At 41.4% G+C, this 19561-nt stretch overlaps 1 protein-coding gene across 10 annotated transcripts in view; it reads left to right on the forward strand.

Moving 5' to 3' along the window:
• Window positions 1-213: 213 nt before the first annotated feature.
• Window positions 214-19561, forward strand: part of LOC132499457 (cyclic AMP-dependent transcription factor ATF-7) — a 93466-nt gene continuing 74118 nt past the window's right edge. For 2 of the 10 annotated variants that reach the window (XM_060114111.1, XM_060114120.1), the window contains exon 1: window positions 240-328. Coding sequence is in view for 1 of the 10 variants with exons in the window: in XM_060114115.1 (XP_059970098.1) it covers window positions 16273-16279 (7 nt within the window). In the remaining 9 variants the exon portion in view is untranslated. Of the gene's footprint in view, window positions 329-355; window positions 660-6023; window positions 6095-16226; window positions 16280-19561 lie in introns of those variants that run through there. The other 8 variants (XM_060114121.1, XM_060114116.1, XM_060114117.1 and 5 more) reach the window with 8 other exon arrangements.

A 19561-nucleotide genomic window follows, 5' to 3' on the forward strand; every position in this document is an offset into this window, starting at 1 on the left:
TTTCCTTCTTTTTCTTTTTTTTTCCCCTTAAACTCGGCAGCCGAACACGTGCGACCAGCGATTAGGAACGCTTACAGCCTCCCTCCTTAGCCCTGCCCACCGAAGGTCCAGCCCCTTCTTTTTCCGGAGCCCCGCCCCTCGGCCCCTTTCCGACTCAGGCCCTGCGGATCTCGCCCTTCCTCCAATTCCTCTCCATATCTCGCGAGAAGTGAGCGCGCCTGGCCGGACGAGAGAAAAGTATCTGCTCCGCTTAGGGGGGAAAGAAGGAGCTGGAGACAGATTGTGGGACCGAGCGCGGGCGGGCGGGAGGCGACGGAGCTACCAGCGGGTGAGTCCAGATAACATTAACTAGTCCATGATCTGACGGGAGTCTCCCCGTCAACTCTGGCCAGTCCCAGTGTCCCAGGCCGGGGTCTCCCCTCCCAGTGTGTGTTGGACGGGGGCGCTGAGGCGGTGGCTGGGCCCTGTCTGAGGAAGGGGGTGGGGCATGGACCAACGCCGACCAATAAGAGAGAAGGAAGTTACGATTGGCGGCGACGAGCACTAATGGGAGGTCACCTTTGCCTTGCGGAGTGCCGCCCCTCTTCTCTCCTTCCTCCCGCCTCCTTCCTTTGGGGGGAAGGCGGGGCCAGAGGCCTGAAGTGTGGGGAGAACTTGGGGTAAGTAGCCCCGGGGGGCACAGGGCGTGGCAAGGAGAAGGGAGTTGAATCCTGAGGGAATGGAAGTCTAGTGGAGCCTGGAATAGGGTGGAATGGAGAAAGGGTAGGGGTACTAAACTGGTTGAAGACCCAGAGCTGCTTCAAAGAGTGGGGTTAGAGGCTTGGCATTGGAAGAGTCAGGGGTAATAGGCAGGAGGTGGGGATGAGTAGGTGAAAACATGGCATTTGGTTTTGCTGGGAAGATAGGGAGGAGTAAGTGGAAGCGAGAGCATGGCATTTCGATTGAATTATAAAAAAGAGTCCCAGGGACATGATATCAGAGAGAAAGTATGGATATGGAGAAAATTAAGTGAATGAGTTTAGGAAGACTTCATAGGGATGGGCTTAGTGGCCAAGAGGTATCACTTTGGGAGGGGTATGGGGGAATCCAGAAGGGTCAGGGGAGGTGTTTGGTTAGGAGATGGCTGATATATACAGGTGTTTAGCCTAGGTGTCAGAAGAAGCCTGGGAAATGGATTTAGGGCTTTTGGTGGATATGGCACCCAGTCTGGTGACCAGCCTGCAAGAAAGTTGGGATAGGGGTAGAGAAGGAGAAAAATAGAACACTTTCATCACTTCTGCTCAGATTTCCTTTCTCCCTCTCTTCCTGTTCTGCACTTCATCTCTTCCTCAACTCAGGAATGGGGGCTTGGGACTTAAGCGGCCAAGTTGGAGCTCCATCGGGAGTTATACGTTGCTCTGAATTGCCTGTTATGTTCTGTGACTGGGGTGTTTACTACCCAGGGCACCTCCTCCCCATATTCCCGCGTTGCTGCTTTCCTAACTTTAAAAGTTTGTTTTCTACTTATCAGAGGGTGTTTTAGTATCTTTGAGGGTTGTGTCGTAGTAAGTGTAGGTTTGTAGGGGTGTGCAGAGTTTTCTCCACAAGCTCACTTGATTCCTGCGTTTAAAAACTTTTCAGTAGTATAAGTAATTCTTGCAGAGACATAGATCTTTATAGGTATGCTAAGCATAGAAAAATGTACTAAACTGGTTTGTTTTGTTAAATGTGTTTCTTACCCACTCGTATTCTTGAAGAGTTACTAAATGAATGGTTGCAGTTAGTTTTAGTTAGCTTATGTTTTTTTAAATGGTGTAAATAAAATGGGCACGTATTTCAGGAAAGTGAAAATTTTTCAGTTTCTTCCTTTGTGTTCCGATTCAGAAGCTAAAGATATGTCATAATATTGATATCTTGCGGGCAAGGGTTGGGGAAATCAAACACAATTTGTACTTAAACATGGAGGATACTTTAAGGTAAGTGGAGACTATTGCGAAATGTAACACGTCTGTGAGAAAGGAAGCTAAAGAAAAGTTTGGCAGCTATACTAAGTAGTCTTACCAGTTCTTAATTCTGTACAAAAAAGGGACAAGTCTTTGCCCTTTGTTTGATAGTTGTGTATTATTTAATAATGAGCTAATACAGCCAATTAATTAATGACTTCTTTGCTATTGCGTAGATTTGTCTTTTACATTCCTTTTCTTCTCCTCTTTTGGAAGCAAAATAACATCTGAAATATACCGGTAAAGGTGTTACATGAGGAGAAACCAGAGTATGTTACTTTGTATTAACCTTTGGTTTTCAGCAGCCATTTGTCCTCCTGGCCAGGAGGTTACCCCTACAGCACATTGAGACCAATTAATTACTGACCTTTTAGCATTAATTACTTAATTGGGTTCCAGTATTTCACATGGAGAGCATTGCTATTGGATATTCAGACATTTTCACAGTTTGCCTGGCAGCAGCACAAAAAAATATCCAAAGAGAGAGCAAAGTTCCTTGTTTTATTCTTCCATCCTAGAATTTGCGATGGCTTTGACTTGGGCACTATCTCAGTGTTAACACCTAGCAGAAATCTAGAGAATGATAAACACTGCTCATTTTAAACTTGTGGATCAAAGGTTACATCCTGTGATAGTTTCAGTGTTGTAACTTTTAAGCATTTTTGTTTACCATGGCTTTTAAATGTTAATAGAGACCGTTATTGTATATCTCCTTTATCTTTCCTCTCCCCACTTCCAACCCAAAATGAAATTTGTTTTTTCAACCTACTCTCAAGCTGCTGCTCTAAGTCCCTGGCTCTGCCTGAACACAGCTGCTCTGAAGTTCTCACAAGTTATTGTTTTGTACATGTCAAGAGTGAGTTTTTCTAGGCTGCAGTAGGAAGGAGTCAGTGTTACAGCAGCCTCCTCTCCACGTCTGATGAGGAGGAGCCTTTTTGGAAGGAAGTTTTAGGTGGAGCAAATAGCATTGCCATGTAAATGTCTAATAAAAACAGCTCTCTTCTTGAAACTAGTTGTCAGGCTGGCATACAGTTGCTTCTTATCCCTTGATAAAGGTACTAAAGTTAAGGTGCATATGTTGTTTCTTTGAGAAAAACAAACGCAGCATTCATTAAAAAAGAAAAAGCATTATTTCTTTTTTAGAGTTCATGAAAAAAGCCTTCCATCTCTAGAAAATGTCAAATAAAACAATTTTTAAGCTTCTCATTTTGAATGTTGCCTTCCCCTAATAGGCTTATTTTAGGATCAAGTATTGATATATTCATGAAATGTGAAAATGCATCATTTTGGAATGTCTGGTGGGTGGTCTTTTCACTTCTGAATGCTGTAAGGAAGAGGTCCCTACTTCATAGATACCCTGTTCCTTTATTGCAGCTCTGCTTTTTAGAACATTCTTTACATTGTGAAACTCTTTACTCCTGCCATCTGAAGCTACAATAAATAAACCTAATTCCTTGTCAGCATGGTATCCCTTCAAATATTTGATGACAGTTATGTTCTGTTAAGGCTTCTCTTACTGGGGTAAATATCCCACGTTCTTTCAACCATTCTTTAAGTGACTTTAAATAAAGTTCAGTCTCCTTATCAACTTAGTTGCCTGAGTTTTTAGGGTTTCTTATCTAGATCTGAATATAACATTTCAGATATAATCTGATCAATACAAAGTACAGGGGAGAGTAGGGCCTCTTTTTTTCACTGCACTCAATACCTCTGTTCTTAAAGCCTAAGATCACATTAATTTATATAATTAATTTTTTAATTTTAATTGAGGAATTTGTGTTTATCCCTGTAATTGTCGTCTTGTTAGTTTTGGTTTAGTGTTTTAGCTTGATAATGTTATTTAGCCTTTTATTTTAAATTTATTTTTTATTGAAGTATAGTTGAATTACAATGTGTTAATTACTGCTGTACAGCAAAGTAACTCAGTTATACATATATGTACATTCTTTTTCATATCCTTTTCCATTATGGTTTATCACAGGATTTTAAAAAATATATTTATTTACTTGGCTGCGCTGGGTCTTCGTTGCGGCGTGCAGGATCTTTAGTTGCGGCATGTAGGATATAGTTCCCTGACCAGGGATCAAACCCGGGCCCCCTGCTTTGGGAGCATGGAGTCTTAACCACTGGACCACCAGGGAAGTCCCTTATCACAAGATATTGAATATATTTCCCTGTGCTATACAGTAGGACCTTGTTGTTTATCCATTCTATATATACCAGTTTACATCTGCTTGTTATTTAGCCTCTTAACCATTCCTCATATCTTTCTGTCGTTGATAGTTAAATTTGATAAACATGACACTTATGTTTTTGTTTTAGGTCACTGGTAAAAATATATAAAGGTGGAACAATGCTATGTAATATCAGCACACTATCATTAGGTTGATATTAATCCATTAATGAACCTTTTGGGTAAAATTCAGTTATGAATCCACTTACTGTTTTATTACCTAACCTATATTTCATATGAAGAAAGTGAAGTTAGACATGAGTTACTATTTAGCTTTTTTTTTTTTTTTTTTTTTTTGCGGTACGCGGGCCTCTCACTGTTGGGGCCTCTCCCGTTGCGGAGCACAGCCTCCGGACACGCAGGCTCAGCGGCCATGGCTCATGGGCCCAGCCGCTCCGCGGCACATGGGATCTTCCCAGACCGGGGCACGAACCCGTGTCCCCTGCATCGGCAGGCGGACTCTCAACCACTGCGCCACCAGGGAAGCCCTATGCTAGTGTTTATAGATCACTGCATTACTTGCCAGTGGTTCATAAGCCATTTATTTAATAATTCATTTTATAATCTTCCTGGGAAACAACATTTCATCAGAATATAGTGTCTGGACTCTACCTTCCCTGGCCCCCGTTTTTTCTAAGTATTATTTTTTCCCCATTTCCAAGACCTCTGGTCCTGCTTTCTTTCTTTTTTTTTTTTTTTTTTTGCGGTACGCGGGCCTCTCACTGTTGGGGCCTCTCCCGTTGCGGAGCACAGCCTCCGGACACGCAGGCTCAGCGGCCATGGCTCACGGGCCCAGCCGCTCCGTGGCATGTGGGATCTAACCGGACCGGGGCACAAATCCGTGTCCCCTGCACCGGCAGGCGGACTCTCAACCACTGTGCCACCAGGGAAGCCCTGGTCCTTCTTTCTTTAAAAAAAAAAATAATAATAATAATAATTCTAGAATGATTTAACAGTGTTTCCTCATAGTTGTATGTTTTTTGTCATCAGATGAAATTCTGTTTTGGAAACTCCTTTAGGAAGAAACAGGGCCTCCCTGGTGGCGCAGTGGTTAAGAGTCCGCCTGCCGATGCAGGGGATACGGGTTCGTGCCCCGGTCTGGGAGGATCCCATATGCCGCGGAGTGGCTGGGCCCGTGAGCCATGGCCGCTGGGCCTGCGCATCCGGAGCCTGTGCTCCGCAACGGGAGAGGCCACAACAGTGAGAGGCCCACATACCGCAAAAAGAAAAAAAAAAAAAAGGAAGAAACATCATTCCCTGAACATTTTAAGTTACATATCAAAGAATTAAACTATTGCCCATAAAACAGTTGTATTGTAGCTTCCCCCAAACATTGACATCTCCAGTTTAGACCTAACTTTTCATTTTATGTTCGAAGTAAAAACCTGCAGCACCCGTTAAAAAAAATATATATATATACATACATACATATATATATATACACACATGATATATATATATATATATATCATTGCTATTTATAATTATAGCTTATTGGTGTGGTGATCTAAGTTTGTCATGCTATGTACTTAAGGTAAAATGGTGCTTACAAATAAGATAAAACATCAGAAGACATCTCTAGGGACTAAATAAAGACTTTATGTTGGCAGCCAACAACTTTCATGTGTGTTAATTTTAGCCTGATAGTTGAATTATGTTTGAGCAATTTTAGCTGATAAATGCAGTTTTAAAGCACCTTCCTCTTTTGAGGTTTTAATTTTTACTTTCATTTTTAGAAAATTGCAAATTGTGAATGGAAATGTTTGTCCATTTTCTTTTGACACGTTCTCATCCATCTGAGATTGTAGTTATGAATTCTCCTGGAAAGCAGAAGGATGGACTTGATGACCCCTCAAGGTCCTTTCCAGTCTAAACATTCGTAAGTAGAGGCTCAGATCAAGGAACTTACTATTGAAAAATCAGGAAGAAAAATAGAATGTAAAGAAAATGAAATTGAAATGGTTCTACTGAGCCAGTGGGAATGGATAAACAAAAAGTAAGGAACAGAAATGACAAGAAATAATAATTCCTTTGAGCTAAACACAAAACAAATGAACAACAACAAATATTTTGCATTGGGGTCATTTTATGTCTTAAAATATTTTATCATGACATTTTCTCTTCAGAATTTCCCTGGTGGACACTGTGTTGAAAGAATGTGGTTGGTTTTTTTCTTTCTGTTAAGTCATAGTATTTTGTTTCCTTTCCTTCTCTTGTTTGTCCTTTTGTTGAGAAACGTTGAAAAAAAAATCTGAATAATTTTCTCACTGCCTATATACAGTGAAGCAAAATTCAGTTCAGTTTTGAAAGTAAACATATACTGCATGGCTTCCTTGGAGAGGAAGGATGAATGTTAAAATTCAGGAAAGGTTTTTTAAATATATAAATTTATTTATTTTTGGCTATGTTGGGTCTTCGTTGCTGCATGCAGGCTTTCTCTAGTTGCAGCGAGCGGGGGCTACTCTTTATTGCGATGTGCAGGCTTCTCATTGCAGTGGCTTCTCTTGTTGCAGAGCACGGGCTCTAGGCACATGAGCTTCAGTAGTTGTGGCACACAGGCTCAGTAGTCGTGGCTCGCGGGCTCTAGAGTGCAGGCTCGGTAGTTGTGGCGCATGGACTTAGTTGCTCTGCGGCACGTGGGATCTTCCCAGACCAGGGCTCAAACCCATGTCCTCTGCATTGGCAGGCGGATTCTTAACCACTGTGCCACCAGGGAAGCCCAGGAAAGGTTTTATGAAAAGACAGATTTACTACCTAGTTTTTAAAACTTTGTAAGCAGACATCTAGGAAAGATTCCCAACTAAACCAAAGGTGAGCTACAACAGTAGTGTCATGAAGGAGAACAGAACTCATTACAAACTCATGACTTTGTTAGCTTCTTTTCATCTTTTGGTGAGTTTAATCCTGAATGTTCTCATATATTTGAAACCTGACTGTGCAAAAAGTTTCTCTAATTCAATACTGCATTTATCCTTAATAAATATCAATTTGTGAAAGTCTAACAAGAGCCAAGATTTAGCTTGAAAAGTTACTTTGTGAGCTTGTGGCTGGGGCCTTCATGGGAATAGTTTTGTTCTGCCATCTCCTCACCTTCTCACAAAACCCAACTTGTTTTCTTTGAGTGGAATTACTTACTAATATCTTCTTATCTGATACAGTGCTTCTTTCTGACATTGCGGACAGAGGAGATTTATGTTCTAAATTGGCCACATTTTATTTGGGGCTTAAAATTTACCATGTAGTAGAAAAGTAAAAAATAGAGCATAACCATTCTTTTTGAAATAGGAATGTGCCTGACTTTATTATAAAAACAGGATGACTAATTGAATATAACATACGATTGCTGTAAATGATTTGTGTTGGCACCAAGTTTCTGGCCAGTGATGTTTATTTAAGCTTTATCAAACTTCAGTAACACCATCCTAGTTTTATTTAACATGGGTTTTCTGATATTTCTGGTACTAACATGTCTTTCGTAACACCATTAAAATTTTTTTTTTAAGCTTTGGTCAAGCAGTAGTTTGCTAATATTTTACATATCTATGCTAGGGACTTTTGAAAGTCAGTGAACATTGGAATACCCCAGATAGGTCGCTGTGTTGCCAGTATGTGGACAGTCTTAGAAAATAGATTTTTTTTCTTGAGAATTTCTAAGCGTCTCCATGATTATTGTTGTGGGATATTGTAGCTGTTTCCTATCTGGGACCAAACTCATACTGGGGTTTAATGTTAAAGTCTATCAGGTTTGTTGTTGTTTGCAGCCTATTTAAATTAAGTCCATGAAGGTTTAAAATTTATCCTTAAAGATCAGTGTTTTGGGGTTGATTGCTATTGCTTTGCTGTTTCACTTCATCTGAAAATGAGTACACAAAAAACCAAAACACAACACTAGATTTTTGACAGCCTACCAGTTTCCAGGAATTTTTTTACTTCTAAAATCATATTGAAGCCAAACATAGATAGGTATAATGTTCTCTAGTTATTTCTAACTCAGCTTCCTGATGTCACTTTAGCAAGTTGTTGCTTCTTTGTTTTTGCTTTATTAGCCTTTCTGAGAATAGCTCAGAATAGTTCCTTGAATCCTCCAAAAGCCTGGAGAGAAAGTTCTAGTCTAGTAGTTGCCTGTATGAAGCTGTTTCCATATAGGTTCTAAGCTTTGGCCATGTGTTGCCTAACTTATGATTCAGCCTAATTCTCACTCCCATCTGTTTTCAGTCATTTGCTGCAAAACTATTTGGTCTATTTAAGCCGGCTCCTTTCTTTGAAACCTGTCCCTGCATGCCTGAGCCTGAAATCCAGAAATTAATTTTAACTTTCTCTTTGATCAATTCAGGGCACTCTACTGTTTATTTCTCAAACTGTGAGTCTCAAACTGCTTTTAGTCTCAGTACCCACCCCTCTATAGTCTTAAAAATTATTGAGAACTCCAAAGAGCTTTTGCTTTTATCATGGTTATATCTATTAATATTTAGTATATTAGAAATTAAATTGGAGAAAATTTTAAAATATTATCTGCTTATTTGCTTATTTTAAAATAACAACATAGATAACTGTATCTATAGTTTTAAAAAAATTGGGGGAAGAACATCAAATATCTGGCTAATAAAAAACAGCTGTATTCTCATATCTGCTTCTGCATTCAGTCTGTTACAGTATGTTGTTTTGGTTGAAATATACGAAGAAAACCTGTGCTTACACAGATATGTAATAGGAAAAGGAAAGATTCTTTTCAGATAATTGTAGATAATCTTTCTTCTTTGATACTACGTCAAAATCTGAAAAGTGATAGTTTCTTAAAGGTTAGCTATTGTGTAGAATCTGATACCACATCTGTGAACTTTTAATATTCTGTTACATTAAAATGAATGGGCCTATGTTGCCTCTTAAATATATCTTTTACCCTTGTATGATCTGAACACCCATGAACCCTCTGAAAGGGTCTCAAGGATCTGTAGGGATCCCTGGAGCCCACTTTGAGAACCGATGTCTTATGGTACCAAACTTGAAAAATACAGTTGTTTACCATATGGGAGGAATATCCAACCATTTTAGTGCTTCTCAAAGGGTGGGTTACTGACCATTTGCATCAGAATTACCAAGGGTGTTTTTGTTTTGTTTTTTTTCTTTGCTGTACGCGGGCCTCTCACCGCCGTGGCCCCTCCCATTGCGGAGCACAGGCCCCGGATGCGCCAGCCCAGCGGCCATGGCTCACGGGCCTAGCCGCTCCGTGGCATGCAGGATCCTCCTGGACCGGGGCACGAACCCGCATCCCCCGCATCAACAGGCGGACTCCCAACCACTGGGCCACCAGGGAAGCCCACCAAGGGTGTTTTTTAAAGTGTAGATTCTTGGGCCCCAAAGCCAAGAGAATCCAGGTGGCCTGGGAATCTGTATTTTTACATGGAGCCTAGATGAATATGTTAAAGATTGAGAACTATAGAGGTAGATTAATTAATCATGTTTTAAGAAAACCTAATTTCTAAAAAAAAAAGAAAACCTAATTTCTAAATTTCGAGAAGTCAGATAAAAAGAAATTAGTACTTGAATAGTCACATAGTAAAAGTCCTTAATTAACAATCACTCTGACATTTGTCATAATTGGGATATCTTAACCTTGTATTTTAATTAATAATAGTTATCATAAATACCAGGAGTTGGCAAACTAAGGCCAGATGGTAAATATGTGCTTTGCAGGCATGAGGTCTCTTGTTGTAACTACAACTCCAGCATTGTAGCACAGAAGTAGCTAGCCAGGGCTTCCCTGGTGGCGCAGTGGTTGAGAGTCCGCCTGCAGATGCAGGGGACATGGGTTCGTGCCCCAGTCTGGGAAGATCCCACATGCCGCGGAGCGGCTAGGCCCGTGAGCCATGGCCACTGAGCTTGCGCGTCTGGAGCCTGTGCTCCGCAACGGGAGAGGCCCCAACAGTGAGAGGCCCGCGTACCGCAAAAAAAAAAAAAAAAAAAAAAGAAGTAGCTAGCCAGAGACAACATGCAAAGAATAAGCATGGCTGTGTTCCCATAAAACTTTATTTATGGACACTAAAATTTGAATTTCATATAGTTTTCACATGTCACAAAATTTTCTTCCTTTGATTTTTTTCAACCATTTAAAAATGTAAAAAACATTCTTAGCTTGTGGGCCATAAAAAAAAAAGTGGCAGGGGCTTCCCTGGTGGCGCAGTGGTTGAGAGTCCGCCTGCTGATGCAGGGGACAGGGGTTTGTGCCCCGGTCCGGGAAGATCCCACATGCCGCGGAGCGGCTGGGCCCGTGAGCCCTGGCCACTGAGCCTGCGCGTCCGGAGCCTGTGCTCCGCAACGGGAGAGGCCACAACAGTGAGAGGCCCGCATATCGAAAAAAAAAAAAAAAAAACAAGTGGCAGGCTTGATTTGGCCCATGGGCTGGAGTTTACCAATCCTTGATGTATACTATAACTGGATTATGAGTTTTAAAATTATTATAATAAAATATACTTTTTTGGGGGGGTGGTACGCGGGCCTCTCCCGTTGCGCGGAGCACAGGCTCCGGACGCGCAGGCTCAGTGGCCATGGCTCACGGGCCCAGCCGCTCCGCGGCATGTGGGATCTTCCCGGACTGGGGCACGAACCCGTGTGCCCTGCATCGGCAGGCGGACTCTCAACCACTGCGCCACCAGGGAAGCCCACAAATTTTTTTTTTTTTTTTTTTGGTACTCAGGCCTCTCACTGTCATGGCCTCTCCCATTGCGGAGCACAGGCTCCGGACGCAAAGGCTCAGTGGCCATGGCTCACAGGCCCAGCCTCTCCGCGGCATGTGGGATCTTCCCGGACCAGGGCACGAACCCATGTCCCCTGCATCGGCAGGCGGACCCTCAACCACTGCGCCACCAGGGAAGCCCCATGAGTCTTCTTTGTTTTCTGGGGTTAACGTACCTTCATTATAGTCTCACTGTTCATAGGTTTATTGGAATCTTTTCCTAATGTCAGTGTTCTAGATGTAATGCAAGTCACAGGAGCACAGAGTATCTTATGGAGAATAAAATGTTGAGGCTGCTATGGTGAAGAGCTTCAGTGTTTGTACTCTTTGCTTAGCAGCAGCTAAATTATCTAAGAGTCTGAAAGTTGGTATCCAAAGTTATGGTTTTGGAAGAGAACTGTTTGTATATAATTTTTTTCTTTTTAATATCATGGGGGAATGGGGCCTGTAGAGCTCTGTTTGGGTGCCGGTCTAAATTTTTTAGCGTATTTGTAGCTCACTGAAAGGCATTCAGTACTTGCTAAGCTTGGTTTCAACTCTCTTTATTCCCTTTGTGTTGGACAGTTGGGGCAATTTCTAAGTGTTCAATATAAGTACTACATGTTGTTAGGCAGCTTTCGTGGATTCTGAAAATGGGTCCTTGAGGGTAATTAATAAGGAATTATCTTGAAATGCTTAATTTACCCTGTGTATTGATCTAAGTTTCCGCCATGTCTATTTCTATTTGATGCTGTTAGTTTACATTTTTAGAAAGATTTTTTTGGTAGTTCATTTTGAACTTTGTCAGTTGGTTCTGTGGTTCTGTTGCTTTGTAGTAGAGAGTGAACAACTTGGTATAATTTTTAAATACTATACTGTTTAGTGCTTTAGAGTAGTCTAGCAGAGGGACTTCCCTGGTGGTCCAGTGGTTAAGACTTCACCTTCCAATGCGGGGGGGTGCAGGTTCAATCCCTGCTTGGGAAGCTAAGATCCCACATGCCTCGCAGCCAAAAGACCAAAACATAAAACAAAAGCAATACTGTAACAAATTCAGTGAAGACTTTAAGAATGGTCCACATCAAAAAAAAAAAGGAATAGTCTAGCAGATATGGGCCTTTTTTTTTTTAACTAAGTCATGCAGATCAGTATTCTTTTTATTATTAAATTATATTATAAAGTTTTTTATTTATTAAAAGCAATCTGTGGGCTTCCCTGGTGGCACAGTGGTTGAGAGTCCGCCTGCCGATGCAGGGGACACGGGTTCGTGCCCTGGTCCGGGAAGATCCCACGTGCCGCGGAGCGGCTGGGCCCGTGAGCCATGGCCGCTGAGCCTGTGCGTCCGGAGCCTGTGCTCCACAACGGGAGAGGCCACAACAGTGAGAGGCCAAAAAAAAAAAAAACAAAAAAAAGCAGTCTGTGATCATTGTAAAGACTTTGGAAAATACTGAAGGTAGAAAGACGGAAATAAAATCATCTGTAATACCATTATCCAGAGATAACCATTATTAACATTTGACGTTAATTCCCTCATCTTGTTCTATGCTTATTATTTTGTTTGCTTTTTTATAGATTTGGAATTATGGTGCATATGCAATTTTGTATCCTGCTTTTTTTTTGCGGTACATGGACCTCTCACTGTTGTGGCCTTTCCCGTTGTGGAGCACAGGCTCCGGATGTGTAGGCTCAGCAGCCGGGGCTCACGGGCCTAGCCGCTCCGCGGCATGTGGGATCTTCCTGGACCGGGGCATGAACCCGTGTCCCCTGCATCAGCAGGCGGACTCTCAACCACTGCGCCACCAGGGAAACCCCTTGTATCCTGCTTTTTTTGCCCACTTAATGTATAACGTTTTCTCGTGTTGTTAAATAGCTTTCAGAAACGTTATTATTAACAACTTAAATATATCTATTGTAAGACAATATCTTAATTTATATTTATCCATTCTTTTTAAACATTTAATTCCTTTTCTTTTTTTTGTTATGACTCTGATGAACATTTCCATATATAAATGGTCCATGTTTCTGGTTTTAGCCTCAGAATAAAGTCCTGAAAGAAGAATGATTTGTTCAAAGGGTGTAAAACGTTTTAAGACACTTAATATAAACATTGCCAGATTGCTTTCCAAAAAGATTGTCCATATATGTACTCCCACAAGTCCCATATTAAGGTGCCCTCTCTGCTGCATCCTTGACTAGCAAGCATTCTTTTATACTTGAAAGTATACCTTAAAAGCTCTGGTCTAGGTTTTGTTTTCAAGGGTCAGTTAAGTGTCAATTAACTTGACAAACACCTCCCCCCTCCCCATTTTTAACAGTCTAACCAAAAACTGTAGAGCTGCTTTTGTGTTATTTGTATGATAGGAAAAGCATAGAATTGGTTGGGTGTAGTCACATAAAATACCTTAGGCACAAAGTAGTTGTAAAGATGTATTTAAAATATGTTTTAAATACATATAGCTTTAATGCGTAAATACCTGCATAGTGGTTGTTTTGTGGACCCAGCAGCTTTCTGCAAAACTTGGAAAGGTAAGTGTAAAATTTCAGCAAAGTATACTTGAATCTCTACTTCAGATTAAATCAGTAAATATTTATTGAACATCAACTGTATTATGAAAGGAAAGGCTCCCAGAAGTTTTTAACTGGATCTCTATATTCTTCCCCATTCCCCTTTTGGTCACAGATAATACAGCCATTTCCTTTTTATTCATGAAGCTAAAGTAGTCCACTTCTAGTTACTAACACATCACCATTTCATTTCTTTCATAGCAATTATCTGCTATTAATCTAAAATGATTTTGTTTATTAACTTCTTTGTGTTTGTCTCTTCTTTGTAGACTGTAAGGAAGCACTATGAGGGCAGATATCTTGTGTGTCTCATTCATTGTTGAATTTGGTGGCCTAGATATGGTAGGCACTGAATAAAGTGTTCAGTGAATTAATGAATTTAAAAAGTATATTTATTTTTGGCTGCGTCAGGTCTTAGTTGCGGCTTGCGGGCTCTTCGTTGTGGTGTGCAGGCTCTCTGGTTGTGGCACACGGGTTCAGTAGTTGTTGCGTATGGGCTCCAGAGTGCATGGGCTCTGTAGTTTGCAGCACATGGGCTCTCTAGTTGAGGCGTGTGGGCACAGTAGTTGTGGTACACAGGCTTAGTTGCCCCGCGGGCTGTGGGATCTTATTTCCCTGACCAGGGATCAAACCCACTTCCCCTGCCTTGGAAGGCGGATTCTTAACCACTGGACCAACAGGGAAGTCCCTGAATTAATGAATTTTTTAAATGATTAAATTTACTTTTTGATCCCAAAGGTAAATTGTAGTTATTAGCTTCATACGTCTTCCTTGTCAGATCTTTTACCAAGACTTAACCATCTTTTTTGTGCTCGAATATACTCTGGAATTGCTAGTAAAATAATTTGATAAATGACCATAAAGAATAGGAGAAGGGCTTCCCAGGTGGCACAGTGGTTGAGAATCCGCCTGCCGATGCAGGGGACATGGGTTCGTGCCCCGGTCCGGGAAGATCCCACATGCCGCGGAGCGGCTAGGCCCGTGAGCCATGGCCTCTGAGCCTGCGCGTCCGGAGCCTGTGCTCCGCAACGGGAGAGGCCACAGCAGTGAGAGGCCCGCGTACCGCCAAAAAAAAAAAAAAAAAAAAAAAAAAAGAATAGGAGAAATAGTAAGGGATCTAATACGTATACTGATCAACCTATGACTAATTGAACTTGTAAACTAAGCCATCATTCTTACCACTTACTTGGCATCTTTCATGCCAGATGGCAAGGATTCTTTGCCCGACCAAACTTTAGTCAGGCTGCTGAACCTTCTTTTAGGCTTATCTGTGTACTTTCTTGTAAAACTGAATTTCAGCAAGAACCCTGCTAAGTCAGTTTAGCAAGAGCCCCCCCCACCCTCAGTATCTGTTCTCTCTCATATCTGATTAGGTTCTTCATCCTCTACCATCCCTCAGGTGATGTCTCATCACCCTGGCCTGTCTTCAGCAAGAATCTTGTCCGGTTAGTTTAACCAGAATCCCCTTTACCCCTTATGTTTCCTGTTAGTAATTTTCTAGTCACTGAACTCCACCCTGGTCCTTGGCTGTTAATTCCCACTCGCCCATGGTGTATTCGAAACTGAGCCTGGTTTATATACTGAGATCTCTTAGCCACTATTGCAATAGTCCTGAATAAAATCCGTTTTTTACTGCTTTAACTACTGTCCAGCTCTGGTTTTCTTTGACACAGATGAGAGAAAGATTCTTTTTTTGCAAAAGACTATTGTCTTTATTTTTGTGTCCACTTTGCCTGGCACTTAGTAGTTCCTTAGTAATGCTTTTGAATGAATAAATGATAGCTAGTTTGAACCCCTTCTAGATTTTCATGAATCTTTGATGTTTATGGTGTATATGCCCTTCTCATTTTTTTATACTTAGCAATATCTGCTTTTTGTTATTAGGAACCTGCAAACAGGCCCTTGGGTGTGTTTATATTGATACATGGCTTTTATTCCTTACCTTAAGTTGGGTCATCTTAATAACATCAGTTGGTTACTAAAGAAATAATTGTATTACAGCCAGGTCCAGAGAACTGACTTTTTGTAGACCTCAGTGGCAGACTCCATCCTCATTCCATTAAAAAAAAAAAAAGATAGATATACATATGTATACACACAGAATCAGAGAATCAGTTTTCTTATTTGCACATTGACCATTTTAGGATATACTTCTGGCTCTGACAAAACTATTTAAGAAAGATTCTATGGGGCTTCCCTGGTGGCGCAGTGGTTGAGAGTCCGCCTGCCGATGCAGGGGACACGGGTTCGTGCCCCAGTCCGGGAAGATCCCACATGCCGCGGAGCGGCTGGGCGCGTGAGCCATGGCCACTGAGCCTGTGCGTCCGGAGCCTGTGCTCCACAACGGGAGAGACCACAACAGTGAGAGGCCCGCGTACCGCAAAGAAAAAAAAAAAAAAGATTCTATGAAATTACCCCAATTATTAAAATCATTCTATAAACCTTGGATTTTCTTCACTTTTCTGCCAGCATTCAGATGACGTTCTCTCTTTTAGGTGAATACCAATTTTTATCATTCATGCATTCTGAGCACATGAGCCTTTTCCTTGGCCCCTAGGACAGCCTTTTTATGCATCTTTGTTTTCCTGTTCTAAGATCACCACTGAGAACATTTCACTTTCTTTTGGAAATGTCTCTAAATATGTGTATCCCCTGTCTGTCATTTATTGCTTAGTTCTAAAGAATGCTTGAGTTTCATCCTGAAGAATAGATTGAGAAACAGATGACAGACTTGAGTGCCGTGCCTGGACACGTGATCTACCTGTCAAGCAGCACAGTTACAAATGAGCTGTGAGTTAAATTCTAGTGAATGGCAGTATCATTATTCAAGATTTCACCTTTTGTCTCAGTCTTTAAAGTCTTTTTTTTTTTTTTTTTTTTTTTTTTTTCCGGTATGCGGGCCTCTCACTGTTGTGGCCTCCCCCGTTGCGGAGCACAGGCTCCGGACGCGCAGGCTCCGGACGCGCAGGCTCAGCGGCCATGGCTCACGGGCCCAGCCGCTCCGCGGCATATGGGATCCTCCCAGACCGGGGCACGAACCCGTATCCCCTGCATCGGCAGGCGGACTCTCAACCACTTGCGCCACCAGGGAGGCCCTGTCTCAGTCTTTATACCACAGAAATGTGTTGCTATTTGTTTTTGAGGAGGCATCAGTTTGACCTCTCATTATCAGAGGTTAGTTTTAAGTATCAAATAGAAATAAGCAATGGCATTCTTTATATGTAACAATTGATACAGCAGACTGGGAATGAAAAATTTTTGAAGGATATTAACTGGAAATTCTTTTTAAGTGGGGAGACAGATCATTATTGTTAAATATTTCATTTTTTAAAAAAGACATGACTTTAGGGCCTCCCTGGTGGCTCAAGTGGTTGAGAGTCCGCCTGCCGATGCAGGGGATATGGGTTCGTGCCCCGGTCTGGGAGGATCCCATATGCCGCAGAGCGGCTGGGCCCGTGAGCCATGGCCGCAGAGCCTGCGCGTCCCGAGCCTGCGCGTCCCGAGCCTGTGCTCCGCAACGGGGGAGGCCACAACAGTGAGAGGCCCGCATACCGCAAAAAAAAAAAAAAAAAAAAAAAAAAAAAGACATGACTTTAAAGTTAAAAGCAAGAATGATGGAAATGAAAAGGAGCAAGAGATTGAGGGAATGATTGAAGAATAATTGTAGGGGGACTTCCCTGGTGGTCCAGTGGTTGATTCCACGCTTCCAATGCAGGGGGCGAGGGTTCGATCCCGGTGGGGAACTAAGATCCCACGTGCCACGCGGTTGGGGCCAAAAAAAAAAAGAATTTAAATTGTAGGTATTTAAGAAAGAGGGCGTTCTTCCTCCCATTGTGATCTCTCTTTAGTGAAAATGGCAAAACAAAAGCCAGCAAAATCGGAAGGAAGCAGGAAATCCTAGTTAGTGACCGTCAGATTTGAATATTTAAGAGCCATGAAAATGCTTGCTTCTGTTACATTTTAATTCTCTTCCCCAAAACTTATTTTTGCCTTTTTTTCTGCTTTTAGAAAGTCTTGATTTTTCATCTCTATTTCCTAGTAAGGATGCAGTGAAATAAAATTTGGAAGCCATAAATTGTGATGTGATTGTGCAAAACCAAGTTAAATTTTGAATTCTGTGGTTTGAGGAAATTCCAGAATTTATTTAATCACTCCCTATACCAGTGCTGCCCCACTTCTCAGCCAAGACCCTTTTCCTCCTCTAAATCAGTGGAAAACTGAGAAAACTTAGCCTCAAAAAACATAACTAAGGTAAAAATAAGGAATCCTGCCTGCTTATGCTATATCTGCTCTATCCCTTGTAGTTTACTTCCTGATTGAAGATAGGTTAGAAGATCTTGTTGAAATAAAATTCTCATTTAGTGATTTTATTAGGAAAGCAGGTTCTGGGACTAGGAAGTAAAATTATCTCCAGCACAACAGTTGTTAGGAATTTTTCCAGAGATCAGTTACTTTCCAGAAATGTTCTGAGTTTTCAGCCATAATGGCATTGGTCTTTGCATTTATTTACTGTTGTATATTTGTATTTATTTTTTGCACTGTGTTGTAGTTCTAGGAAGTGTATTTAAAACAAATGAGCAAACAAACCAGAAGACTTCCTTGTCCTGGGGCTGTGTGAAGAATAAAGCTCTCATTTTCCCAGTACCAATCATCAACTTGAGCTGGCCTCTCCCAGGAACAGAATTTATTGAAGCAATTTATCCTGGCTAAATGTGATATAAATCTGTGTACACCTGTGTACATACAGGCTCTCTTCCATTACAGCAGTGCTGCAGCATCAGTTTCCTTCATAGTCAGACCCTGTTCCTATCACAATGAAGGATTGCTAAGAAGCCCTTTATATTTTATGGGGCACCCCACAATTTTAAACAGCGATTAGTTGTGGAATTACTGATCAGACTACCAGAAATACGGGTTTCCAACCCTAGAGTGAGTCTTAAGAGAGTAGGAGAGATGTTACCACTGCCCTCTGAGTTTTAGGCATGGTTTTCTGATTGCCAGATTTGGTCTAGCACTTTAATATTTATTTTGACGTAGATCTGACTGAGGTTAACCTGACATTTTGGTTTATCTCCAAGATGAAAATTCGAAATTTGGTTATAGTTCTGAAGTCGTTTCTACACATATTCAAATTGTAGTTCTTCCTCTTCCATCTTCCCTTGTTCGTATTCTTTCATACAGCTTTCTCTCTTGTAGAAGGATGTTTGAAAATGTCCTTTAGGAGTTTATTTTATAAAGACTATTTTTGTGACCCTCCCCTTTTTTCTCTTTCACTCTTTCAAAATACTCTATATCTTTTAGGAATATTTTTACTATGATTTGCATTTCTAATCCTTATCCATCTCCACCTCTATTTTTATTCCTAGTTGGGATATGAGAAATTTCCCCAACATATTCATTTGGAGTTATTGTTCTTTGACAAAGAATTTTGATCAACATTTCAGAAGTTTAGCTTCAATAATTGAAAAACAACAACAGTATAAACCCTGTTAAATTCTAAAGAGAAACGGAGAGGATGGATGGTGATGCCTTTTAGTGCCATTTCTTTTATCCCCTGCAGCAGCACACATCTGTTGGCTGCAACAGAGCAGCCCAAGAACTCTGGCCGAGAGCAGCACAAACAGCCGGAACATATTCACCCAGTAAACCCCCAAAGAGTCGACATTTGTTTTATTGCTGCTTTTAAAAACCTAGCCATAAATAGAATCAGGGGGGAAGGGCACCGATATTTCTCCATTTGCCACCGACGATTGGTGGGGGGAGAAGGAGGCTCCCTTTGGGGAGAGAAGGGTTTTATTTTTATTTTTTTATTAATGAAAATCATTTCCCATGTAGCCCAATAGGATGGGTGCTTTGTTTTCTTTGGCAATAACCTGGGATAAACGGCCCTTGCCAACAGTCTCATTGTTTATACACCAGGGAGCCAGATTATGGCCCTGTAAAATGGAGCACCCCTCCTATAATCCCTTAATTAATTAAATGACAAATTTTGGTCTTCTCTAGTTCAGAAATATGGCTTCCGCATCGAGCGTTCAGTGAATTTATTGACATAGGGAACTGCACTGGTTGTAA

Source organism: Mesoplodon densirostris, chromosome 11 (genome assembly GCF_025265405.1).
Source record: "Mesoplodon densirostris isolate mMesDen1 chromosome 11, mMesDen1 primary haplotype, whole genome shotgun sequence".
Taxonomy (NCBI): Eukaryota; Metazoa; Chordata; class Mammalia; order Artiodactyla; family Ziphiidae; genus Mesoplodon; species Mesoplodon densirostris.